Source organism: Oryctolagus cuniculus, chromosome 8 (assembly GCF_964237555.1).
Source record: "Oryctolagus cuniculus chromosome 8, mOryCun1.1, whole genome shotgun sequence".
Taxonomy (NCBI): domain Eukaryota; kingdom Metazoa; phylum Chordata; class Mammalia; order Lagomorpha; family Leporidae; genus Oryctolagus; species Oryctolagus cuniculus.
In genome coordinates this window covers 94,767,524-94,793,394 of record NC_091439.1, presented here as the reverse complement: position 1 = coordinate 94,793,394, position 25,871 = coordinate 94,767,524, and the positions used below count along the sequence as shown (strand labels likewise).

Here is a 25,871-nt window from a genome sequence, read left to right as displayed (position 1 = left end):
CATATCAAAGTTTTTAATTTGATAGTTACTTTAGCTGTGTATCACAGATGATGTGTTTTCATTACTCATTCTTAAGACAATGGTTTTATATTTGCTTTGCCTTTTTTTTTTTTTGAAAGATTTATTTATTTATTTGAAAGAGAGAGAGAGAGACAGAAAAAGAGATCTTTCATCCATTGGTACACTCCCCAGGTGGCTGTAATGGCCAGGGCTGGGCCAGGCTGAAGCCAGGAGCCAAGAGCTTCATCTGGATCTCCCACTTGGATGCAGGGGCCCAGCAACTTGGGCCATCTTTCATTGCTTTCTCAGGCACATTAGCAGGCAGCTGGATTGGCAGTGGAGCAGGGGACTCTGGCATCGCAGGCGGTGGCTTACCCACTATACCTTATATTACTATATTTACTTCAAAATAAAGTTCTGAATGACAGGAACTATCAAGAATCAGCATTTGGGAATAGGCATGCAACCTAGTAGTTGAGATGCTGGTTAGAATGCGCATGTCTTGGGTTTAGTATTCAGCTCTTGCTCCTAATTCCAGCTTCCTGCTATAGCAGAAAGATCATCCAGGGAGGCAGCAGTGATGGGTTCCTGCCACCCATACAGGAGATCTGGATGAAGTTCCTTAGCTCCCTGTTTTGGCCCTGGCCCAGGCCTAGCAGTTGTGGGCATTTGGGAGTAGGCATGTAATCTAGTAGTTAAAATGCTGGTTGGAATGTGGGCATTTGGGGAGTGAACCAGAGGACTCTGTCTCTCTCACAAATAGGAAAAAGAAAATTTTTAAAGAAGAAACATGTATTAAAAAACAAAAAGTAGGAAGGGACTAGTGTTCTGCCTCAGGAAGGACAATATAAGATAGCAATTAGGAGTTTGGTCTTGGGAGGGATCAAGTTCAAATCCTGGTTTCATTGCTTATCTCGTGTCTTTGGTGTACTTAACCTCTCTATACCATTTTCTTCACATTGAATAATATATGACTTATAACCACTGAAATAATCTGTATTAGTAAAAAGTTTGTGGAAAATGGAATTAAAAGGTAAATTTATTTTGGTACAAGAGGTTTTCAGATTCATGCATATGTGGAGTCTTCAAAAAGTTCACACACAAAAAAAATTCATGTTCTGGGGCTAGCACTATGCCACAATGAGCTAACTTGCAACACAGGCATCCCATACTTGAGTGCTGGATCTAGTCCTGGCTGCTCCACTTTGATCCAGCTCCCTGCTAAAGTGCCTGGGAAAGCAAAAGGATGGCCCAAGTACTTGGGTCCTTGCCACCCACGTGGCAGACCAAGGTGGAGTTCCTGACTCCTGGTTTCAGCCTGGACTAACCCCAGCCGTTGGGACCATTTAGGGGAGTAAACCTTGCCCTCTCCATACATACATAATCTGCCTTTCAAATAAATAAATCTTAAAAAAAAAAAAATGCATGTTCTGAAAAGGCTATCCATGAATTTCAAAAAGTTCTGCACCAAAATAAAAATTCCATTTCCATGGACTTTTAAAAATGCTTTCAAGTATTAACAACACTACCTGCTAGATGTGAATTCTTAATTACTATTATGCCATTTTTTATTAAAAAAAAAAAGCTAATTTACCCCATTTGAATGAGGTTTTTTCCATGTTTCTACCATAATGCTTCTTAAACTAGAATGCCAAAGGATCAGCAAGTACATTTTATTTATTCTTTTAAAGATTTATTTATTTATTTGAAAGTTGTAGAGAGAGAAGGAGAGGCAAGGAGAGAGGTCGTCCATCTGCTGGTTCACTCCCTAAATGGCTGCAGTGGCTAGAGCTAAGCCGATCCAAATCCAGGAGCCAGGAACTTCTTCCAGGTCTCCTACGTAGGTGCAGGGGCCCAAGGGCTTGGGCCATCTACTGCTTTCCCAGGCCACAGCAGAGAGCTGGATTGGAAGTGGAACAGCCAGGACGAACCTGTGCCCATATGGGATGCTGGCACTGCAGGGCAACGGCTTTACCTGCTATACCACAGCGCCTTTACCTGCTATACCACAGCACCGGCCCCAGCAGGTACATTTTAAAATGCAGATTCCTGTGCCCTGATTCAGATGACCTGGAGTAGGGCCCAGGAGTCTTTTTAACAGGCATTCCACAAGATTATGAACCGGATGGTCTACAGAAAATACTCAAGAGTGACAAGCATATGAATGAAGTTAATTAAAAGAGTGAAATATTATGTAGAATTTTCATGGAACAATATAAAACATTGAGGGTAGCTCCCAATAATCTTTTGAAAGCAATGAACCTTCCCGCAGAACTATAAAACAGGATTAATCACAACATTTTACACACCTAACCGGTGGGTTCCTGGGCTCCCTAAAAGCAGGAGCTCATGAAACCTGTTAGAATCTTTACTCTCAAGTGTTGGTTTTGTAAGCCTGTATAAATATGTATAGTAAGAGATTCATTTACCCTAACTAGGGGAGGGGATCATTTAAATTAAGTAGCTGAGAACAGAATTTTATTAGCACTTAGATTTTTTTTTTTTTTTAAAGATTTATTTATTTGAAAGGCAAAGTTAGAGAGACTTTCCATCTGCTGGTTTACTACCTAAGTGGCCGCAATGGCCAGGGCTGGGCCAGGCCAAAGCCAAGAGCCAGGAACTCCATCTGGGTCTCCCACATGGGTAGCAGGGCCCCAAGCTCTAGGACCATCTTCTGCTGCATTCCCAGGCCATTAACAGGGAGCTGGATCAGAAGTGGAGCAGCTGCGTTTCAAACATGTGCCCATTTGTAACACCAGAATCGAAGGCAGCAGCTTAATTTGCTGCCACACAATGCCAGCCCCAGCACCCAGGGTTTTTTTTTATATTTATTAAAGTGCCTCTTTTAGACATACATTTTTATTTATACCATATTTGCATATTTATACCATAAAAAGGGAAATATAAGCCAAATAAGTTACTCCTTAAGCCTCATAACCCAACTTTTCTGAATCCATTCTATTCAGGGCCCTTGATAGCCACAGACAGAATCAAAAAAATGTAGACAGGATCGTGAGAAGAGATCTGGGGTTTTTAAAAAAACAGGCTGAGAACTACTTTGAGGAATAGACTTTTGTGCACTACAGAAATAAGAAACTCTAAAGGTACAAAAAGACATGTTAGAGGATACCCATTACAATTAAATCACCTGATTAAATAGGGTGCTAGGGGACCTCAGAAAAGAAAAACATCCCACGGCCCGCACTGTGGCACAGCGGGTTAATGCCCTGGCCTTAAGCACCAGCATCCCATATGGGTGCTGGATCCCAGCTGCTCCACTTCTGATGCAGCTCTCTGCTATGGCCTGGGAAAGCAGTAGAAGATGGCCCAAATCCTTGGGCTCCTGCACCTACATGGGAGACCCGGAGCTTTCCTGGCTTCTAGCTTTGGATCGGCACAGCTCTGGCCTTTGCGGCCCTCTGGGGAGTCTCTACCTCTCTCTGTAACTCTTTCAAATAAATAAAATAAATCTTAAAAAGAAAAGAAAAGAAAAATATCCCTCCCACAGTGAGAGCAGAGAAATTGTGACAGATCGGTTTTTCCTGAACATTTGGCAGGGGCCAGGGACAAGAGGGCATGGCAATATGAGGAATGCCAAACATGTCAGTAGGCAACAGAGGTGCGGCAAGGTAGGAAGATAACAGTGCATAAGAAAGGTGGGGAGGATTAGATCAGGAAAGAACTTGGGTTATTTAGAAAAGACTATTTCAGAAATGGAGAGGCCAAACCAAGGTCTTAGGAAACAGTATGACATAATTAGATCAATCTTCAGAAAAGTCAACTATTTATTTTAGTTGCCGGAGAGTAAAGGACTGGAATGGATTAAAACTAGGAGCAGGGAAACCACCTAAGAATCCCTCATAGGCCAGCGCCCCGGGGTTCTAGTCCTGGTTGGGGCGCCGGGTTCTGTCCCGGTTGTTCCTCTTCTAGTCCAGCTCTCTGCTATGGCCCGGGAAGGCAGTGGAGGATGGCCCAAGTGCACCCGCATGGGAGACCAGGAGAAGCACCTGGCTCCTGGCTTCAGATTGGCGCAGCGCGCCGGCCATAGCAGCCATTTGGGGGCTGAACCAACGGAAGGAAGACCTCTCTCTCTCTCTAATTCTGCCTGTGGGGGGGAAAAAAACTCTCATAATAACAACAGGAAAAAAGATGAGGATTTAAATTAAAGGAGAGGGGGCCAGCACTGTGGCGTAGCCGGTAAAACCGCCACCTGCAACCGCCACCTGCAACGCTGCCATCCCATTTGGGCGCCAGTTTGAGACCCGGCTGCTCCACTTCGGATCCAGTTCTCTGGAAAAGCAGAAGCTGGCCCAAGTCCTTGGATCTTTGCACCCACATGGGAGACCCAGAAGAAGCTCTTGGCTCCTGGCTTGGATCTGAGCAGCTCTGGCCATTGCAGCCAACTGGGGAGTGAACAGTGGATGGAAGACCTCTCTCTTTCACTGTCTCTCCTTCTCTGTGTGTAACTCTGACTTTCAAATAAATAAATAAATCTTTTAAAAAAGTAATTAAAAGAGAGAAGACGGGACAGATTTGAGAGAAATTTATTAGAGAATATGGAAAGCATGGGAATTGGGATGAAGTGAATAAAGTCATAGAGGGTAAGCAAAAGCAAACAATATAGCCTCAGCAATGACATCAAGATATTAAATGCTGGAGACACAAAACAGAATAAGCTCCTCTAGAGGAGGCCTAGTGAATTCTCTACAGTATACATAAGAAACACAACTTTGCTATTAGATCTTCATAAAAGTGATATCATTATGTAACCACTAATCAAAATATCCCCTCGACATGTTTTACTATCCATTATAAAATTAACACATCCATTATAGACTACCTGCAAATATAGTATGTATCTATATATCCATATTCCTTAAGAATCCTAAGAAAATTGCCATTGTTTGATTTAGACTAAATATATTGCTTATATTTCTTAAGAGTTTTCTACAACAAACAGGAAATACAATTAGCTAGCTGTTTTTATAATTTATGTTCTGGAAAAAATAATAAGCTAATAACAGCCATCAAAACCTAGAGATTTAGTAGAACAGTAAACTCAAGAACTTTCATAGTGAGGGATTATATTAACTAATTAATATAAATAAATAAATTTCTGCATTTCTTAAAATGAGTTTAACAGGAAACCTTAAATCGAGCGCCTTGTTTTCAAATAAGGTAAGGCTTTTCCCAAGTATGATGTAAAAACAAAACAACTCAAGAAAACCATTATTTTAGAATAATAATATATATACTATATTAAAAAGAATGGAAAATAGCACTCCTTCTCAGGTAGCATCTTTTTAAAAGATTTATTTATTTAAAAGGCAGGGAGGGAGGAAGAGATATTTCATCCACTGGTCACTCCCCAATGGCTGCAAGTTCCTGGGGGATTGCAGGAACCCAGGGACTTGGGGCACTTCTGCTTTCTCAGGCACATGAGTAGGGAGCTAAATCAAAAGCTAAGCACCAGGGGCTGGCGCCATGGCTCAGTAAGTTAATCCTCTATCCCACAGGGGTGCCAGTTCGAGTCCTGGCTGCTCTTCCAATCCAGCTTTCTGCTGTGGCCTGGGAAGGCAGTAGAAGATGGCCCAAGTGCTTGGACCCCTGCACCTGCATGGGAGACCAGGACGCAGCTCCGGCCAAACATACTATATTATAAATATCCATACTTAGGATCACCAAAGTGTTTAAAAACAAAACAAACATGAACAATTAAATATAAAATACAGGCAATTAACAAAGCTTGACTTTTAATTATAGTGTTCAGGTTTTGTTGCTTTAAAACAATATGGGACGATGGTACATTTTCAGGAAGGAACATTGTTTAGGCTTGTTTTTATAATCTTGGCTTCTTTAAATGTGCGTAGCAGCTGAATCAGCCCTTTACGTCACTACAGCTAATGCAGAGCTGTGATTTTATTATTGATCCAAAAGCTAAAAGCATAAGAAACTAGGAACTTGGAGTCCCAGCCACCTTTACAGAAAAAGTTCATAAATAGCCTTGCCTGTAAATTTTAAAGGACTCATATTTCAACTAATTTTCTGTACTCATTATACCGCCACTTAATTAGACATAAAGCATAAATGGGATCCTATTATAAAACTAGAGAGGCACACAAACAACACAGTGCAAGATTCCAGCTCATGGCAATGTTTCCATACCTACAGACATTTTGGCTAACAACAGGGGGAAAGCTGGCAAGACAGGATAGCATTTCATTCTTTTGTTGAGTTGGTGACTGCCTGGGCTAATCACTGGCCTTCCTCAAGAACAGTTTCTGCTGCTCTTTTCCTCTCCTTAAAATGGGGTAAGTGCAAATTCTTGTCAGATTCTTTACTGAAACATTGCAAACCATTTCTATGAAGGAGTCTGACAAGAACATACGATCCTTTGGAATTTCTACATGCAAGAGCAAGAAAAGATATCCAATTAAGGATGGATTTTAAAGCCATAAATCTAGAATCTTTTTCTCAAGTCAGTATACGGTTCACAATCCTACAAGGCAAGTACATCTTTTTATCAGGATGCTCACCATCATCAGGAGTGAAACAAAAAGGTCCAACAAACCTCCAACATTCTAAAGACACGATGAAAATGCTTTGTTCCCCGATTCAGCTTTTCATTATTATAAGTAACAAGCTATTTGCCAAAATGATCAAATACCTCTAATAATAATGATTTAATCCTATGTTATATCGCGTTCTATTGCTTAACCACTCACAATAGCTCTATCAAGTAAGTAATAAAATCTTTCTATAGAAGAGCACAAATAACTTACTCAAGTAGTTAGTAGGGCTGGATTCAACAGGTCAGGAAAACACCCAAAACTAGGATGCTATGAAATTTTCTAAGACTACCTGAAGTTAGCTTCTTGGCAACATTCCTCTGTTTCAATGCTTCTGGCTTCAAAGACGGGAAATTGACAGTATTAGAAGTAATTTCTGGTGGTATTTTCAAGAGTGATTTATAGACAACAGTATTTTTTAAAGGATCACTTTTTCTTTCAGGAGAGTATACAACTTCCTCTTCGGAGGGAAAGACTCAACAGAGGCGGCGGGGAAAGCAGGTGGGCAATATGTTACACAACAGTGATTTTTAATTACGAGTCAACATGGACTCCATGCCAGCATTCTGCAACCCGAACACAAAGCTCATCAGCTGGGAATCCAGGGAGGAGAATAACGAGAGTAGCTGGAAACTCTCTCGTGGAGAAACGCGTTTCCTTGCGGGGTCAAGTGAATCAACAACCACGGATGCAAATATGTAACCTAAACCAATGCTAGGCAGTTTCTGGCGAGACCCAGGCTCTATCAGAGGGAAAACTGTCCACCTGTCACAGGCACTTGTCATATAAATCTCGAGCTGGTTGGCTTAAAATGCACTCATGCGCACCGGGAGCACTGGCAAACCAGGCAGTTTCAGTCAAAGCAAATACAATATTTCTATACCACGCACATGACAGGGAACAAAAGACGAGGTCGAAGGAGGACACCCACCTCTGGTTTATCACCTAAAACGCTCATGAATCAAAACCGTGTATCCACGGTTGAAGTTCCAGGGTGCGAAAGGCAAATGGTACCGTTTTCTACCCGGGGCGGGGGGGAGGCAGGCAGGCGCCTTTTTAAAACGAGCTTTCGCCTCTCCTTCCACCCAGGGCTTTGTGCCTTCGCGCTGCCGATCAGTTGGCAGTTAGACAGAAACGCTGCACGGTACTAGGCCAGGTTTCCCCACCTTTCAAGGCACCAGGGGGCAAACACGCCCGGCTCGCCCCCGGGGGCCCGGGCCGGTCAGGACGCGCCGCGGGGCGCCCGGCGCTCCCCGGGTCGGGGGCGAGCTCGGCCCGGCCGCGGGGAAGCGGGAGGCGGGGAGGCGGGAGAAGGCGGACGCTGCCCCCTAGGGGAGCCGAGTCGCAGGCTGGGGCCCGGGCAGCGAGGGAGGGAGGGAGGGGCGGCGGGAGGAGGCGGCCGGTAGGCAGGCCGCGCCGTCGGGCGGGGCCGTCCCTCCGGCTGGCTCGGGCCCGGCGGGGCGGGCTGTGGGCCGCGCGGCGGAGTCGAGGCACTGCCCGTGGCCAAGGAGAAAGGTGGCGGCGGCGCGGACGGGACGGGGCGGCAGCTCCCGGCCGTAACCCTCAGCTCCTCCGCCCGGGTTCCCGCGCCGAGTCGGAGGCGGCGGCCAAGGAGGGCACGAGCATGGCTGAGACCCCTCCGCCGCCGCCGCCGCCCGCCGCTGGTGCCGAAAGTTGCAGCGAGGAGCCGGCGAGGGGCGGAGAGCGGCGGCCGGAGGAGCCGCGGAGCGCCCCTGCCGGAGGCGCGGACCGCGAGGGCGAGGCGGGGCCGCCGCCGCCGGCCTCCCCCGCTGGGCCATCGGAGCCGGACTCGCCGGTGGCCGCCCCCTTCTTCCTGCTCTACCCGGGCGATGGAGCCTCGGGCTTCGCAGCGCGCCCACCGCCGCAGCAACAGCGCTCCTGGAGGACCCCGCCGTCCCCGGGCTCCCCGCTGCCCTTCCTGCTGCTGAGCTACCCGAGCGGCGGCGGCGGCGGCGGCGGCGGCAAGCACCGTGAGTGGCGGCGGGGAAGGGGGCACTCGGCCGGGAAGCGCCGGCCCGGCCCCCGAGGAGCTCCGCCTCCCGCTAGTGTGTGTGGAGCCGGGCCGGCCGGGAGGCGGGGGCGCTGGGGACAGCCCCCGGCGCGGCGCGGCGCGGTGTCGGGGCGCGGCGAGGAGGCACCTGGGCGGGGCGGCCGCGGTCCGGGCGCCGGGTTTTGTACCTCAAGTTTCCCCAGGCCGCGGGCCCCCGCCGGGCCTGGCCTCCCTCCCTGCTCGAGCCGGCCTCCCACGTGCTCGCGCGGGGGCGTCGAGCCTCCTTCAGCCCCAGCCCTCGGCGCTGGGGCCCATGTTGGGACCCGTCCCGGGGCGGTGGAGGTGGAGGCGGCGCCCGGAGACCCCCGCAGCCCCGCCGAGCCTCCGATTGCGGGCTGCAGGCGGGCGCCGGGGCCGCCGAGTAGGTGTGGCCGCCGCCCGGCCGGCCTCAGTGTACTAGCACATTCTCAAGTGCGCTCACTCCGTCTCCATAAATAGGATGGATCCGTCTGCGGGAGTGGGAACAGCAGCCCGGAGCGGCGTGGCTCTGGAAGGGCACCTCCCAGGATTCTAGCTTTTGTCAGGAAGAGGCCTTCGCCTTTTTTTTTTTTTTTTTTTAAGCCGCTGTCGCACGCTGTGAACCCCGCTCGGTGCTGACCCTGAGCGGCCTCAGGGTGGGCGCTGTGAAGACTCTGGGAGCAGAGTTAAATCGGGTTTACAAAGCCAAGATCTTACAGTGTGAAAATGTGGCTGACTTGCAAAACAAGCCAAATATTTTGCTGTAGGAGTTCTGAAAAGGGAGAGAAACTTGCCTGAGGTGATGCGGGAAGGCGCCTCTCAATTTATTATTGCTGTTATTATTTGAGCAGCAAATGGAGAATGCCCATCTACTGGTTCAGTCTCCCAGATGCCCAAAACTCCCCAAAGCCTGGAGCCAGGAACTCAGTTCGCGTCTCCCACGTGGGTGACAGAGACTCAATTACCTGAACCCAGTAGCCCAGGATTTGCACCTGCCAAAAGCTGGAGGCGCCCCAGTGTGGAACACGGTTGTCTTAACTGCTGGGCTGAAGTCGAGGACCCCTCATTCTTTCGGTTTTTAAAGCATCAGCATGAATCTTTAACTCAACTCACTTGTTCTGCCTTCTGGCCCATCTGGTAGGAAAAGGTTAGGTTTGTTGAGTAGTTTCTATGAGAGAATGCTGTCATGGTCGTGGTTAATATGTTTCTTGAGCCAAATATGATACTTTTTTAGATGAAGAAGTTGAAGATGAGTATAATTACATGAGTTGTCCTAAGTAATAGCTTAAGAGAAGGAATGAAGTTGACCTGGATTCTTTCTGTACCAAGTTCATGCTCTTGTTGGACAGCAGAAGTCCAGAAGTGGGAGATGGTTTATCGCAGGTTAACAGTAGGGGAAAGTCAGTTGGATTCAGCCCTGTGTTACCTTCTCTGTATCACTTACCTAGAGAGTAGGACAGTATGAGCATAGTTTGTGTAGTATGCTCAAAAAAAATCTAGAAACATATTTTTATATAGCAGAAGAGGTAACAGTCTTCTCAGCTGCTTTTCATTCTCTAAGAATCTGCTTCCTGCTTTGTACTGTAGGCACAGCCTCTTTTTTTCCTCAAAATTTTCTATTTCTGTATAGCCTGCTTGTAACCACATCACTTCATCGAATGAAGAAGCCACCCCTGGCAGTTCCCTGTGTACTAGTTAGGGTACAATGTTTGATGTAAACTTTTACAACTTTGGCCTCTATCAGTTGCTGGGATTATCTGAATTTCAGGTAATGTATTTGGTTCTTTCCTCCTAGTAAAGATTGACTTTCTTTTTTTAAAGTATTGTTGGAAACAAAGATCAGTATCAGGAATGATGACTTGAAGTTTCATGTGATCTTTGAGTGTGAACTTACAATACACCAGATGAGTGACATGATTTGTTAGCAAATAAAAGTTTTAGTATTGGGCACTGGTGTTGTACCGCAGCAGATGAAGCTGCTGCCTGTGAGTAAGCATCCTATATGGGCACCAGTTAGTGTCCCATCTGTTACACTTCCCATCCAGCTCCTTGCTAATGGTCTACAAAAAACAGAAAATGGCTCAAGTATATGGGCCACTGCCACCAACACAAGAGACCCAAGTGAAGCTAGTGTCTCCTGGATTCGGCCTGTCCCAGCCCTGGCCATTGCAATCATTTGGGGAATAAACCAGTGGTTGGAAGATGCCTCTCCTTCTGTCTCTAACACTGATTTTCAAATAAATTAATAACCCCTTTTTTTAAAAAAAGTTTTAATATTGCCTCATAATCTTTATTTCTGAAATAGTTCATAGATGTGTAAGTGCCAAAAAAATCGCAGGGAAAACACGTAGGTCACACTTCCTCTTCTTTTAAAGACCAGTCACCGAAAATATTTCGTATTAGCAAAAAAATTTCAGAACTACATATTTTTAAATGTAAAGTTTACAAAGTAGTTCTTGTTTGGGACTTGGGATTTTTTTCAATAAATTCCATTTTTTTAAAAAGATTTATTTATTTGAAAGGTAGAGTTAGAGAAAGGGAGAGAGATCTTCCATCTACTGGTTCACTTCCCAAATGGTTGCAATAGCCAAGCCTGGGCCAGGAACCTGGAGTGTCATCCAGGTTTCCCACATGGGTGGCAGAGACCCAACCACTTGAGACCATCTTCTGCTTTCCTAGGCCGTTGGCAGGAAGCTAGATTGGAACTGGAGCAGCCAAGACTCCAACCGGTGCACATATGGGATGCTGACGGCATAGGAGGAAGCTTAATCAGCCTTACCACAATATCAGTCCCTGTAAATTGAATTTTATATTCCCTTTCAATTTATCTTTGTCTACATTGATTGCCATATCAGAGCATTACTTCATAAAGTTGTTCTTGTCTTGGACATTTGGATTTTTACCTACTATTTTTTTTATTAACTTTTTTTTTTTTTCAGGCAGAGTGGACAATGAGAGAGAGAGAGACAGAGAGAAAGGTCTTCCTTTTACAGTTGGTTCACCCTCCAGTGGCCGCTGCGGCTGGCGCGCTGCGCCAGGCGTACCGTGCTGATCTGAAGTCAGGAGCCAGGTGCTTCTCCTGGTCTCCCATGTGGGTGCAGGGCCCAAGCACTTGGGCCATTTTCCACTGCACTCCCGGGCCACAGCAGAGAGCTGGCCTGGAAGAGGGTCAACCAGGACAGAATCCGGTGCCCCGACCCGGACTAGAACCCGGTGTGCCGGCGCCGCTAGGTGGAGGATTAGCCTAGTGAGCCATGGCGCCGGCTATTTACCTACTATTTTTATACAGGGATACTTCAGAAGGTTCATGGGGAAAAGCAATTAATAATAAACTTATTGGGTTCAGCTTGTGATGTAGAGTATTAAGCTGATGCCTGTGATGCCCATGGATAGAAGTTTCTCTCCCTCTTTCTCTCTCTAACGCTGCCTTCAAATAAATAAATCTTTACTCCCCAGATGACCACTATAGCCTGGGCTTAGGCAGACTGAAGCCAGGAGGCAGGAGCTTTATCTGGTTCTCCCACATGGGTACAGGGGCCAAAAGACTTAGGCCATCTTCTGCTGCTTTGCCAGGCACATTAGTAGGGAGCTGGATCTGAAGTAAAGTCATTGGGACATGAACTGGTACCCCTATGGGCTGCGGGTGTCATAGGCAATGACTTTACCAACTCTGCTGCAACACCAACCCCACAAAAAGTTTTTTTTAATCAAGGATGGGTATTTAGCCTAGAGGTTAAAGATACCTGCATGCCTTATTGGAGTGCCTGGGTTTGAGTCCTAGCCCTGCTCGAAACTTCAGATTTCTGCCAATATTCACCTTATGAGGCAGCAAGTGATAACTCAAATGGTTGAGACCTGCCACCCACCTAGGAAGCCTGGGTTGTGTTCCCAGCTCCAGCTCCAGCTTTGTTGTGGGCATTTGGGAAGAGAACAGACAGATAGGAGCTCTCTTTTTCTCTCTGCCTCTCAAATAAATAAAATGAGTAAAAATTTTAGAAAAATATTTTCAGATCCATGCATAGTTTTGGTTGTTTTATTTAACAATACATATTAAAGGCCCTTCTTGCATGGATTTCTTTTGTTGTTGTTCTTGTTTTTAGAAAAGGATTTTATTTATTTATTTGAGAGGTAGAGCTACAGAAAGAGAGAGGGAGAAACAGAGGAAGGTCTTTCATCTGCTGGTTCACTCCCTTAATGGATGCAATGGCTAGAACTGGACCAATGTAAAGCCAAGAGCCAGGAGGTTCCTCAGGGTCTCTCACATGGGTGCAGGGGCCGAAGCACTTGGGCCATCTTCTACTGCTTTCCAAAGCCATAATAGAGTTCAATTAGAAGAGAAGCAGCCAGAACACGAACAGGTGACCATATGGGATGCTGGCGCCACAGGTGCAGGTCAGCCCACTACACCACAGTGCTGGCCCCCATGCACTAATTTAAAAAAAAAGAAATTTTAGCCGGCACTGCGGCTCACTAGGCTAATCCTCCGCCTTGCGGCGCCGGCACACCAAATTCTAGTCCCGGTTGGGGCGCCGGATTCTGTCCCGGTTGCCCCTCTTCCAGGCCAGCTCTCTGCTGTGGCCAGGGAGTGCAGTGGAGGATGGCCCAAGTACTTGGGCCCTGCACCCCATGGGAGACCAGGAGAAGCACCTGGCTCCTGGTTTCAGATCAGCGCAGTGCACCAGCCGCGGTGGCCATTGGAGGGTGAACCAACAGCAAAGGAAGACCTTTCTCTCTCTCACTGTCCACTCTACCTGTCCAAAAAAAAAAAAAAAAAAAAAAGAAAATTTTGCGCCAAAATAAATTAAGTTCCATTTGTGATGAACATTGTGGAGTATCTTCATATGTGCTTTAGAACACATGTATACTTAGAAAAAGGAATACTCTAGATATGAATACAAATGTCAGAATCAGTGCAATATTACTTTCTGTAGTGATACTGAATATCAGAACTGATTGTCAGTAAGAAACCTCAGACCAGCGGTTGTGTGTTTGTGTGTGTGTGTTTTAAGGTTTATTTGAAAGGCAGAGTCAGAGAGCTTCTATCTGCTGGTTCACTGCCCAAATGGCTCCAAAGCTAGGGCTGGGCCTGGCCAAAACCAGGAGCTTGAACTCCATCCATGTCTCTCCATAGGTGGCAGGGACCCAAGCACTTGGGCCATCTTCTGCTGCTTTCCCAGGCACATTAGGGGGAATCTGCATCGAAAGCGGATCAGCTGGGATTCAAACCAGCACTCATGGGATGTTGGCATTGCGGGTGGGACTTAACCTTCTGTGCCACAACACCAGCCCCAAGACCAGAGTGTTTTTTCTGGACAGGCAGAGTTAGACAGAGAGAGAGAAAGAGAAAGGTCTTCCTTTCCGTTGGTTCACCCCCCCAAATGGCTGCTACGGCCGGCGCACTACACCGATCCGAAGCCAGGAGCCAGGTGCTTCCTCCTGGACTCCCATGCGGGTGCAGGGCCCAAGGGCTTGGGCCATCCTCCACTGCACTCCCTGGCCACAGCAGAGAGCTGGGCTGGACTGGAAGAGGAGCAACCGGGACAGAATCTGGTGCCCCAACCGGGACTAGAACCCTGGGTGCCGGCACCGCAGGTGGAGGATTAGCCAAGTGAGCTGCGGCGCCGGCCATAGACGAGAGTTTTTAAGACTTGCTTTGATTACAGTACTTGGACTTAGTCTCAATGCCCAGTGAATACATGGTAATGACATCTGCCTACTCAGCACCCAGTTTTTAATTCTTACTAATGTTTTTGCTGAAAGTATATAATAGGCCAGCGCCGTGGCTCACTTGGCTAATCCTCCGCCTGCGGTGCCAGCACCCCGGGTTCTAGTTCCAGTTGGGGTGCCAGATTCTGTCCTGGTTGCTCCTCTCCCAGTCCAGTTCTCTGCTGTGGCCCAGGAGTGCAGTGGAGGATGGCCCAAGTGCTTGGGCCTTGCAGCCGTATGGGAGACCGGGAGGAAGTACCTGGCTCCTGGCTTCGGATCGGCACAGCACACCGGCCGTAGCGGCCATTTTGGGGGTGAACCAACAGAAGGAAGACCTTTCTCTCTGTCTCTTTCTCTCTCACTGTCTAACTCTGCCTGTCAAAAAAAAAAAAAAAAAAAGTCTAATATATGATAGCTTTGAAAGAGTATTGATTAAGATAAAAATATTGGCCGGCGCCACAGCTCACTAGGCTAATCCTCCGCCTTGCGGCACCGGCACACTAGTTCTAGTCCCGGTCGGGGCGCCGGATTCTGTCCCAGTTGCCCCTCTTCCAGGCCAGTTCTCTGCTGTGGCCAGGGAGTGCAGTGGAGGATGGCCCAAGTGCTTGGGACCTGCACCCCATGGGAGACCAGGAGAAGTACCTGGCTCCTGCCATCGGATTAGTGCAGCGCACTGGCCGCAGCGGCCATTGAAGGGTGAACCAGTGGCAAAGGAAGACCTTTCTTTCTGTCTCTCTCCCTCACTGTCCACTCTACCTGTCAAAAAAAAAAAAAAAAAAAAAAGAAAAGAAAAGATAAATGTATCAAGGCCATTACTGTGGCATAGTGGGTAAAGCTGCCACCTGCAGTACCGGCATCCTATATGGGCAATGGTTCGAATCCCAGCTGCTCCACTTCCCATCCAGAACTCTGCTATGGACTGGGAAAGCAGTAGAAGATAGCCCAGTTCCTTGGGCCCCTGACCCCATGTAGGAGACCCGAAGGAAGCTTCTGGCTCCTGGCTTCAGATCAGCATAGCTCTGGCCATTGCAGCAATCTGGGGAGTGAACCAGCAGATGGAAGACCTCTCTTTCTGCCTCTCCTTCTCTCTCTCTGTGTAACTGACTATCAAGTAAATAAATAAATCTTTAAAAGGGGGGGGGGGGGGCAGTGCTGTGGCGCAGCAGGTTCATGCCCTGGCCTGAAAAGCCAGCATCCCATATAGGTGCAAGTTCGAGACTCGGCTGCTCCACTTTTGATGCAGCTCTCTGCTGTGGCCTGGCAGGGTAGTCCACCAAAAGGGGAGACCCGGAGGAAGCTCCTGGCTTCAGATCGGCACAGCTCTGGCCGTTGCGGCCAGTAGGAGAGTAAATCATCGGATGAAGACCTCTCTCTCTCTCCCTCTCTCTCTCTCTCTCTCTCTGCCTCTCCTCTCTGTGTGACTCTGACTTTCAAATAAATTTTTAAAAATTATTTAAGAAAAGATATTATCAAAAAAAGATATTATCTTTATTTTAGAAATCAGGACTGTACTCAGATTTTAAATATTAACTTTCCCATTTGAGTTCAGAAACTCTTCTTAAAAGAATAGCAAGCAAAACAAAACAGAAACATATTCTTAGCAAACAGAAGCGGTGGCCTAAGCTCTCAGGGTTGGTGATGTGAAGTATTCTGGTATAAAATCTCACAGGATGTAATTCCATAAAATCTGCATGCTTAAATGAAACATGAAAGGCAGCTTCTCTCGCGCCTTCTTGGATTGTTTTCCTTTCTGAGTCTGAGTGCTGGCAGTCTCCATTTTTATTCTAGTAACTTTTATATCTCGTGAAATTCTGTATCTTTGCAAGTGGCATGTTAATCGATTGTTGTTGTCTAGATGTCTTACAATACAAACACACATCATACTAATTTGCTTTTCCTGGTGTGAACCCCAGGATGCCCTCTGCTACTCCGCTGCATATTTATTCCTTATCAGAGGATACTACTTTTGAGATTGATGAGTTTTCCAGGACTTTTTCATGTGTTCATAGACATGCATGTGTTCGTTCCTATTTCGTAGTATCTTTTCTCCCTTGGTGTATGACCTTCCATGACAGTTTCTTGTCAACTATATTGGATAAAGCTATGGAATGCCATGGTACAACATTTTAATAGCTTCCTTTTCCATCCTAATGTTAGAAACTGTCTGGTGCATGGGCAAGATGAATAGGAAAAGGCTTCTCCCTGGTGCAGGATGGAAGAGATACTCCCACTGTTTGCATGATTACTGGCTTCTGTGTACAGTTATTTTCTCTTTCCAACCCTCAAAACTATAGCAGACATTTATGTTTAAGGCAATGCCACGCAAACAGCCCATATCTCTGCCTTTATCTTTTCTCTCCTGTCGCTCCCCCTCTTCATGGAGGAACGACACTAAGCTCTGCCTAGGCTTCCTATCCGAGTCACGGCACCATTATGTCGCTCCCCCTCTTCGTGGAGGAACGACACTAAGCCCTGCCTAGGCTTCCTATCCGAGTCACGGCACCATTATGTCGCTCCCCGTCTTCGTGGAGGAACGACACAGGACCCTGCGCTGTTCTTTCGTCTGCTCGGCCCTCCCCGGGTTTGCTGCTGGTTCTTCCCGGGTTGGCTACTGTCCCTTCCACCTCCGTGGAAGGGCGGTTCCCCCTGGCCACATTCCCCACTTCCGCAGGGGAGCGGCACACCGCCGGCCGGCTCTCTCGGGGGCTGCACAGGCGTTCCCCTTAGATGTTCCTGGTGCATGCCGTCTCTCTCCTCCTTTATAGTCCTCCTCCGCCAATCCGTGCTCGGCTGCCCACACGCCGAGTACGCTGCTCTCCTCCAATCAGGAGCAGGTCCTACAGTTCATTGGCTGAACTGGAGGCAGCTGTGTAGAAGCTGTTTTCTTCTCTCCCAGCGCCATATTGTGGGAGAGCAGATGCATAGAATAAGTCTTAATTCCAGTAACTTAGTCTAAGTCCGGGTTGCTCCCCACATCTCCCAGTTAACAGCAGTATACAAACAGTGTCCCACCCAGGAAAAAGCTTGCTTTATGTATTTGTGTATGCTCTTTTGAGATGGAAGATAGGCTGGAAGAGGAACAGAAGTGAAAATCAGACTCTTGGAAAGGCCTGGCCATGTTACTACGACTGCCCACTTAAAAGTTGGGTACACGTAACAGTGAGTGCCAAGGGTCTGAGGGTAAGCCCTGAGTAGTGCAGAGAATGAGACATCTAGAAGCATGTGATTGTTTCTCAGAAGCACTTGAAGAATCTGTGATGTGGGGGAAAGAATATACAACTTACATATAAACCCAGCAATGAGTGTTTTAGGGGAGAAAATCAATTTTTATGTTTACATTCTCTTCTTTTTTTAAATTTTTTTATTTTTATTTTTTGACAGGAAGAGTGGACAGTGAGAGAGACAGAGAGAAAGGTCTTCCTTTGCCGTTGGTTCACCCTCCAATGGCCGCCGCAGCCGGTGCGCTGCGGCCGGCACTGCGCTGATCCGATGGCAGAAGCCAGGTACTTCTCCTGGTCTCCCATGGGGTGCAGGGCTCAAGCACTTGGGCCATCCTCCACTGCACTCCCTGGCCACAGCAGAGAGCTGGCCTGGAAGAGGGGCAACCGGGACAGAATCCGGCACCCCGACCGGGACTAGAACCCGGTGTGCTGGTGCTGCAAGGCAGAGGATTAGCCTAGTGAGCCACGGTGCCGGCCTACATTCTCTTCTATGAAGAGTCTTAAGCAAGTTCATATGAATTGCATATTATGAAAAAAACTATACAAGGATTTCAGTGCTCTTTGCACCAGAATAAACTTACCTTTTAATTCCATCTTCTGCAAACTTTCTGAAGTACCCTTGTGTGTGGATATACATACACAGATATATAGATGTGTGTATATCTATATAAAAAAGTTTGTATATATAGATATGTAGATGTGTATATATAGCATGTGTGTATAAAGATACGTGGATGTGGCTGTATATTGTGTGTGTTTATTGTAGTTTATATTTCATGGACCATCCCAATTTCTGTTATTGGCTCTCTTTCTTATTTTTTAAACTTAATAATACTCTAGGAAACATACAGGAGTTGAATACACATTCATCAGTTCATCTACTGTATACCTTTAAAAAAATTTATTTATTTTACTTGAAAGTCACAGATACACACAGAGACAGAAGGAAAGGCAGGGTGGAGGTGGAGGGGTCTTCCATCCGATGGTTCACTCCCCAGATGGCCGCAACGGCCGGAGCTGTGCCAACCCGAAGCCAGGAGCCAGGAGCTTCTTCTAGGTCTCTCATGTTGGTGCAGGGGCCCATGAACTTGGGCCATCCTCCACTGCTTTCCCAGGCCATAACAGAGAACTGAATCAGAAGTGGAGCAGCCGGGTCTCGAACCGGCACCCATATGGGATGCCAGCACTGCAGGCGGTGGCTTTGCCCACTACGCCACAGCACTGGCCCCTGCTGTATGCCTTTTAAAGTCTGAAAAGTACTTGATTCTGTTTTGTAAATAAAGAGGTAGCTACCCAAGCTGTTGAGATATAGAAGGAAGGATCAAACCCTCAGAACCTCAAAGTCTTGAGCATTCACCTTCCTACAAGTAGATTTTGAAACAACAAGTTAATTTGTGATTTTTTTTTAACTTTTATTTAATGAATATAAATTTCCAAAGTACAGCTTATGGATTACAATGGCTCCCCCCCCCCATCACTTCCCTCCCACCCGCAACCCTCCCCTTTCCCACTCCCTCTCCCCTTCCATTGTGATTTTTTTTTTAGAAAGACACTCCTTGGTACGTTCAGTATAGATCAGCACCCATTTACCATACTGTGATTCACAAGTCTGTTAGCTTTCAGATCTTCTCCCGCCTTATTAAGAGAGCAAAGACATTTTCTGATCCATGAAATGTTATTTTGTGAAGAGACAGATAAAAGCACCCATTATCAAAAAAAGAAAGAAAAACCTGTGAGAAACGTAGCATCATCAGATTATATATAATTGTAGGTAAGTGACCTCTAGAGAACTGGAGTTGAGCCATTAATAGTATCTTAAGTGGGGCCAGCATTGTGGTTAAGCCTCTGCCTACAGTGCCCGCATCCCATATGGGCTCTGGTTCAAGTCCCAGCTGCTACGCTTCCAGTCCAGCCCCCTGCTGATGCCTGGAGAGCAGTGGAGGATGACCCAAATACTTGTGCCCCTGCACCCACTTGGGAGACTCAGAAGAAGCTCCTGGCTCCTGGCTTTGTCCTGGACCATTGCAGCCATTTGGGGAGTGAACCAGCAGAAGGAAGATTTTCTCTCTCTCTCTCTCTGCCTTTCAAATTTCAAATTAATTAATTAATTAAAAAAGAAAGAAAAGAGCATTTAAGTGCAGCTAGCTGTTCTCTGTGTGCAGCTGAAATGACCTGGACCATCCTGAGCTACTGAGGGGCAGGCAGCTCGGTCACCTTCCCGTCTCCTTCCTCTGCTGCTCACCTTCCTGGCTCTGCTTCTGCCACCACTGCTGCCTGAGCCATCACAGGTGGTTCTCCATGCCGTCTTCTCTCCTCCTCTTCTGCCTTTGCCCTTGTGTTTTCACTTGTTCTTCTGACCTAGTATAATCAAAAAGTCAAATTGCACTTCTGATTGGCAAAACAACCATTGCAGAATATGGAACTGACCCTTTGAATGTTTGTATTTGCTTTGGCTGCTCCCCTTTTGATAATCATAGATCATTTATGAAGAGTTTTCTTTTTCTTCTCATCTTAGTTTCATTCTGGTTACTAGAGGATGGGTCCTAAAAGGCTCTTCATTTAGGCCGGCGCCGTGGCTCACTAGGCTAATCCTCCACCTTGCGGCGCCGGCACACCGGGTTCTAGTCCCGGTTGGGGCGCCGGATTCTGTCCCGGTTGCCCCTCTTCCAGGCCAGCTCTCTGCTATGGCCAGGGAGTGCAGTGGAGGATGGCCCAGGTGCTTGGGCCCTGCACCCCATGGGAGACCAGGAAAAGCACCTGGATCCTGGCTCCTGCCATCGGATCAGCGCGGTGCGCCGGCTGCAGCGGCGACCATTGGAGGGTGAACCAACGGCAAAGGAAGACCTTTCTCTCTCTGTCTCTCTCTCTCACTGTCCACTCTGCCTGTCAAAAATAAAAAATAATTAAAAAAAAAAGGCTCTTCATTTATATAACACAGGCTTACTGTAGCTTTCTCACCCAAAAAATTTCCAATAAAGAATGTTACTAGGCCGGCGACGCGGCACAATAGGCTAATCCTCCACCTGCAATGCCAGCGCCCCGTGTTCTAGTCCTGGTCAGGGCACCGGATTAGCAGGGTGAACCAACGGCAAAGGAAGACCTTTCTCTCTGTCTGTCTCTCTCACTGTCTAACTCTGCATGTCAAAAAAAAAATGTTACTAGTAAACAAACAAAAAAAAAGAATGTTACTAGTAAGATAATAATAGAAATAGTGATTCCCAGTTGTGGGATTTTTTTCTTTTTGAGAGACAGAGACCTCTTATCTGCTAATTTATTCCCCAGTCACTTGCAACAGCTGGGTCTGGGCTAGGCCAACGCTTGGAGCTGAGAGCTCCATTTGGCTCTCCTCTGTGTGTGTCAGGGACCCAAGTACTTGAGCCATCACCTGCTGTCTTCCAAGGTATACATTATCTGGAAGGTGGAGCTATGACTCCAACACAGGCTTTCTGATATGGGATGTTACCATCCCAACCACCATCAAAGCCATTATGTTAAACACGTGTCCCTTGTAGAACATTTTTATGGGTCATATAGAAAACTAGTACTTAATGATTTTTTTTTACTGAGGATTAGAGAATGAATATTCCTAAGTGATCTAAGCCCAAAGTCCATGTTGTTTATCACTTTGTGTTCTCACCAAGGTCTGGGCAGAGGGCAGAAAGGGTTGCTGGTTGGAGGGTGAACAGAAAAAAGGTGGTACAGAAACTAACTCTTGCAACTGAAAACAAGTATTGACCTCATACATATTCACCTGATTATGTTCTGCTTTGCCTCTTTTCCCTTTTTGTTTGCTTTGTCATAGAAATCTGTAGAGTAAAATGGTAAAATTTCATTAATAAACAAAAAGAACATGTTTTTCTAGCATAGAATATAGGCATGGGGGCCAGCATTGTGGCATAGCTGGGAAAGCCACCACTTGCAATGCTGACATCCCATAAGGGTGCCAGTTGTGTCCCAACTGCTCCACTTCTGATCCAGCTCTCTGTTGATGGCCTGGAAAAACAGTAGAAGATGACCCAAGTGTTTGAACCCCTTCTACCCACATGGGAGACCGGATGAACCTCCTGGCTTCGGCCAGGTTCAGCCCCTGCCATAGCAGCCAGGGCTGCTATGAACCAGTGGAGGGATTTCTGTATCTCTCTTCTCTCTCTCTAACTCTTTCAAATAAAGAAATATTTTTCGATAGTCTTGTTTCTTTTTTTTTTTTTTTTTGGTAGTTTTTTTTTTTTTTTTTTTTTTAAGATTTATTTATTTGTTTTAGAGGCAAAATTACAGAGAGAGGGAGAGACAGAAAGGTCTTCCATCACTGGTCACTCCCCAAATGACCACAACGGCTAGAGCTGAGCGAATCTGAAGCCAGGAGCCAGGAGGTCTTCCAAGTTTCCCATGTGGGTACAGGGGCCTAGGGTCCTGGACCATCTGCTGCTTTCCCAGGCGCATTAGCAGAGAGCTGGATTAGAAGTGGAGCAGCTGGGACTTGAGCTGGAACCTATATGGGATGTTGGCACAATAAATAAAGCTTTTAAAAATATACAAGCGTGTAAAAAGTCTAGATATGCTGATGAAAAGTATAACAGAATTAGCTGGATGAGATAATGGTTTTTCTTTGTTGACTTAGTATTTTTAAAAAATTCCTTAATTAATGAAAGAATTGACTAAAAGATGGGCTGGCCCTCCATTGCATATAGGCAGCCTGTGGCCACGATAAATAAAGGTAGAATCTTATTTTAGTGAGCTTGGCAGGACATCGTAGCTGTTGCATTTCTTCCTAAGTACTATGAATATTGCTTCTCTCTGCAGTGCCACGTGGCTCAAGCATGAGCTTTGCAAATCTGTCTTGGGAAGTCAGTGGCGTACCATACGCATTAAAGAGTTGATTTGAAATTAGGTGAAAGGACAGGCTTTTAGAGTCCACAGTGGTAGAGCTTGAGAGGGCGTCAACATGACTGTGACTGCACTGTCGGCTTCCTGAGCGCCCCAAGGATGCTGGCCCACGTGGGATTCCAGAGCCTTTTGCATAACTGCCTTGCGGTAGATTTGCTCCCTACCAAATGGACTCAACACTCTGCGTGTGTCAGAGGTGGTGGTTGGACAGAGGCCAGGAAGCTTGACAGAAAGGGGTGGGAACCTCGTGATGTTGGGGTGAGGGAGAGACTAGCCAGGGGCATGGAAAAAGCAGAAGTTGTTTCAGCATGTTCCCTCTTAGAGTGTGGTTCCTCTGACTCTCCACAGACATTTGTCTGCTTCTGCTGTCTTTTTAATGAACTCTGGAAATCCAGTCACCAGATGTGAATGCTTGGTAAAATCCTGACCCATCTCTCTCCCCCTTCTCAAGACCGGAGGCACCACGGTGTACCCTTTGCTCCAGTCTCCTTGTTCCTCTCCTCTGCCCCCATCCCCAGAACTTTCGTCCTCACTGGCTTTCATCCTCGTGGGGTGGTCAGTGTTTTCCAGATCTCTCAGAAGCACTTATACTAAGCATAATGGCTGACTTTGTTTCCTTGCTGCTTGCTTTGTGCCAAATGCCATGCTAAGCATTTTACTGACATTACTTCATTGAACTCTGAGGTAGTTAATTTTCCCCAATTTGTTCATGAAGAAATGGGCACAGAGTGGAGCAATATGGCAGTCCTGAGGTTCAATGTGGGCCTTTGGACTCCAGGGTCCACGAGTTCCATCATGCTGCTTTTCAGGCAACAACCCTCTGGTTCTTTCTACTCACTAACAATGAATGAATGAGTGAACAAATGAAATGCTAAGATACCCAGTTTGATAGAGGAAAATTGTGTGTGAACAACCCTGAACAGTCCATGTGTAACAGGGACATAGGAATTTTTTAAATATCTGTCTGTTGCCTATTGCCTTGTTTTTCCTTCTGTATGCTAAGCCATTGATACTTGGCAGGTGTCCTGTACATGTTAAATGAATTAATCTGTTCTGTTACATGAAAAATGCCTATGTTATGATAGTGGTTTTCAAGGTTGAAGTAAAATAAGAAGGTGGAAGAATACAATTGTAATACTATGAAGTGTTTTAGAATTACATATGCCATGCACCAAAGTTGTAGTACCCAGGATAAGCTGCTGCCTATGATGCCAGAATCCCACATGAGCGCTGGGTTGGGTGTCCTGGCTGTTCCACTTCTGGTCCAGTTCCCAGATAATGTGCCTGGGAAAGCAATAGAAGATGGCCTAAGTGCTTGGTCCCTGCCACCCAAGTGGGAGACCCACATGGAGTCTTGGACTCCTGTTTTCAGCCTGGCCCAACCACAATTGTTGTGGCCATTTGGAGAGCATGCCAGTGGATGAAAGATCTTCTCTCTCTCTCCCTCTGTAACTCCACCTTTCAAATAAGTAAATAAATTTTTATTAAAAAAAAACTTAAAAGAGGATACATATACCAACAAATTGGTTTAGTGTACTATACCAGCAAGAATCTTTTGATAACCTGGCATTTGGTAGGTACTGTTTTGAGCAGGCGTATAAATGGTATACAAAACAGGCAAATTTCTTCTCATGTACCCTTTGAAAAGCAGAAAAAGAGACTGCCCTTCTGCTGACTCATTCCCCAAATGCCTGCAACAACCAGGACTAGGCCAGGCCAAAGCCAGGAGCCCAGAACTTAATCTGAGTCTCCCACAATTACTTGACCCAATTACTTGCCATCACCTGCTGCCTCCCAGAGTTAGTGTTAGCAGGACACTGGATCAGAGGCAGAGCAGGGACTTGAACTCAGACCTTCTGATACGGGATGCAGGTATGCAATGTGGAGCTTTAACCACTGCACCAAATGTCTGCCCAGTGAAACTAGCTTTTAGTTTCCTTTTACAGTAAAGCTGAGTAAATTGAGGCAAAGGAGGATCGATTTCCCAAGGTCACCCACTAGGTTGTTGTAAGCTGTTCTGCTGTTAATAATTGCCTACTGCCAATGAGCCATGAAATCAATTTTACTTTTCAAGGTAGAAGTTACTCTAGTGTTATGCTGGCTGATTTTAACACATGAAAAAGATGATGCATTATAATACTCCTGGTGGCATTTATTTCTAAAAAAATAACTCAGCTTCCCAGGTATAATTATTATATTGTTACTTATTGTCACCCTTAGTTAATGTCTACAACCAAGTGTATAAAACTAAAATTGAAGAAATCTCAGAGGCAGAGGTAGATGGAATAGATTTTGGTTCTGGGAGAGGAGGGGAGGTGGTTGTGGACTGGGAGCATGTGAGATGATCATGGACATTCAGATGAGTACTCTTGCAACTTAGCAGAAACATCTGGGCTTTCCACCAGTGTCGTCATAATGATAATTCATCACAGATCTCCTGTCATGCTAACAGCAAGTAGTAAAAGGGGAGGTTAATGAGATTTTTCTTCTCATATTGTGAAACCATGACCCAGAAGCCTCAGAAAACAGATTTTGTGGGCTTTACAAATTGATGTAGTACACAACTGACATTTTAAGAAGCAATATTATGTCTAGAATAGGAGCAGCTAACTAGAAAGAGGTGACTAACTATCAAATAAATGACATGGCCTCTTTCCCTCAAACCTGTTAGGAAGAATTGGCATACCTGCCAAAAAAATCGATTTCTGAAAAAAAATCTAAATAATATGCCTATAATTAAAAACAAACAAAATTAGAAATATTCCAAATGTCCACCAGTGTGAAAATGAATCAGAAAATTTCTTATACATACAATGGAATGTTTCCTTATCTATCAGCTGAAAGGATAAATGAACCACAACTGCACATTACAGGGTGGGTGCATGTTAGAAGATGAGATGTTGAGTGAAAGGCTTAGGTTATATGCAGCATGAAACCCTTTCTATAAAGCTAAAAAAAAAAAGAGCTAACTACATCGTTTTTAATATCCATACATTAATAATAATATTTTTAAAGATTTATTTTATTTATTTGAAAGAGTTACAGAGAGAGGTAGAGACAGAGAGAGGTCTTCCATCTGATGGTTCACTCCCCAGATGGCCGCAACAGCCGGAGCTGTGCTGATCCGAAGCCAGGAGCCAGGAGCTTCTAGGTCTCTCACATGGGTGCAGGGGCCCAAGGACTTGGGCCATCTTCCACTGCTTTTCCAGACCATAGCAGAGAGCTGGATAGGAAGAGGAGCAGCTGGGACTAGAAACAGTGCCCATATGGGATGCCAGTGCTTCAGGCCAGGGCTTTAACCCACTGAGCCACAGCGCCGGCTCCAATAATAATATTTTAAAAATAGGAATGATCAGGGCCAGCACCATGGCTCACTTGGTTAATCCTCCACCTGTGGCACCAGTATCCCATTTGGGTGCCGGGTTCTAGTCCCAGTTGCTCCTCTTCCAGTCCAGCGCTCTG

At 46.3% G+C, this 25,871-nt stretch overlaps 1 protein-coding gene and 1 long non-coding RNA gene across 8 annotated transcripts in view; one reads left to right on the top strand and one right to left on the bottom strand.

Annotated features, from left to right (window-relative positions):
* The window catches only part of LOC138843560 (uncharacterized), a 45,247-nt gene extending 38,337 nt beyond the window's left edge, over positions 1–6,910 (bottom strand). The window contains exon 1 of the long non-coding RNA XR_011378406.1: positions 6,783–6,910. This is a non-coding gene — a long non-coding RNA (uncharacterized lncRNA). The remainder of the gene's footprint in view (positions 1–6,782) is intronic.
* A 1,081-nt stretch (positions 6,911–7,991) lies between these two features.
* Positions 7,992–25,871, top strand: part of RUFY3 (RUN and FYVE domain containing 3) — a 101,347-nt gene continuing 83,467 nt past the window's right edge. For 4 of the 7 annotated variants that reach the window (XR_011378405.1, XM_070048046.1, XM_070048050.1 and 1 more), the window contains exon 1: positions 8,015–8,560. Coding sequence is in view for 5 of the 7 variants with exons in the window: in XM_070048046.1 (XP_069904147.1) it covers positions 8,194–8,560 (367 nt within the window). In the remaining 2 variants the exon portion in view is untranslated. Of the gene's footprint in view, positions 8,561–25,871 lie in introns of all 7 variants that reach the window. The other 3 variants (XM_051819714.2, XM_051819723.2, XM_070048049.1) reach the window with 3 other exon arrangements.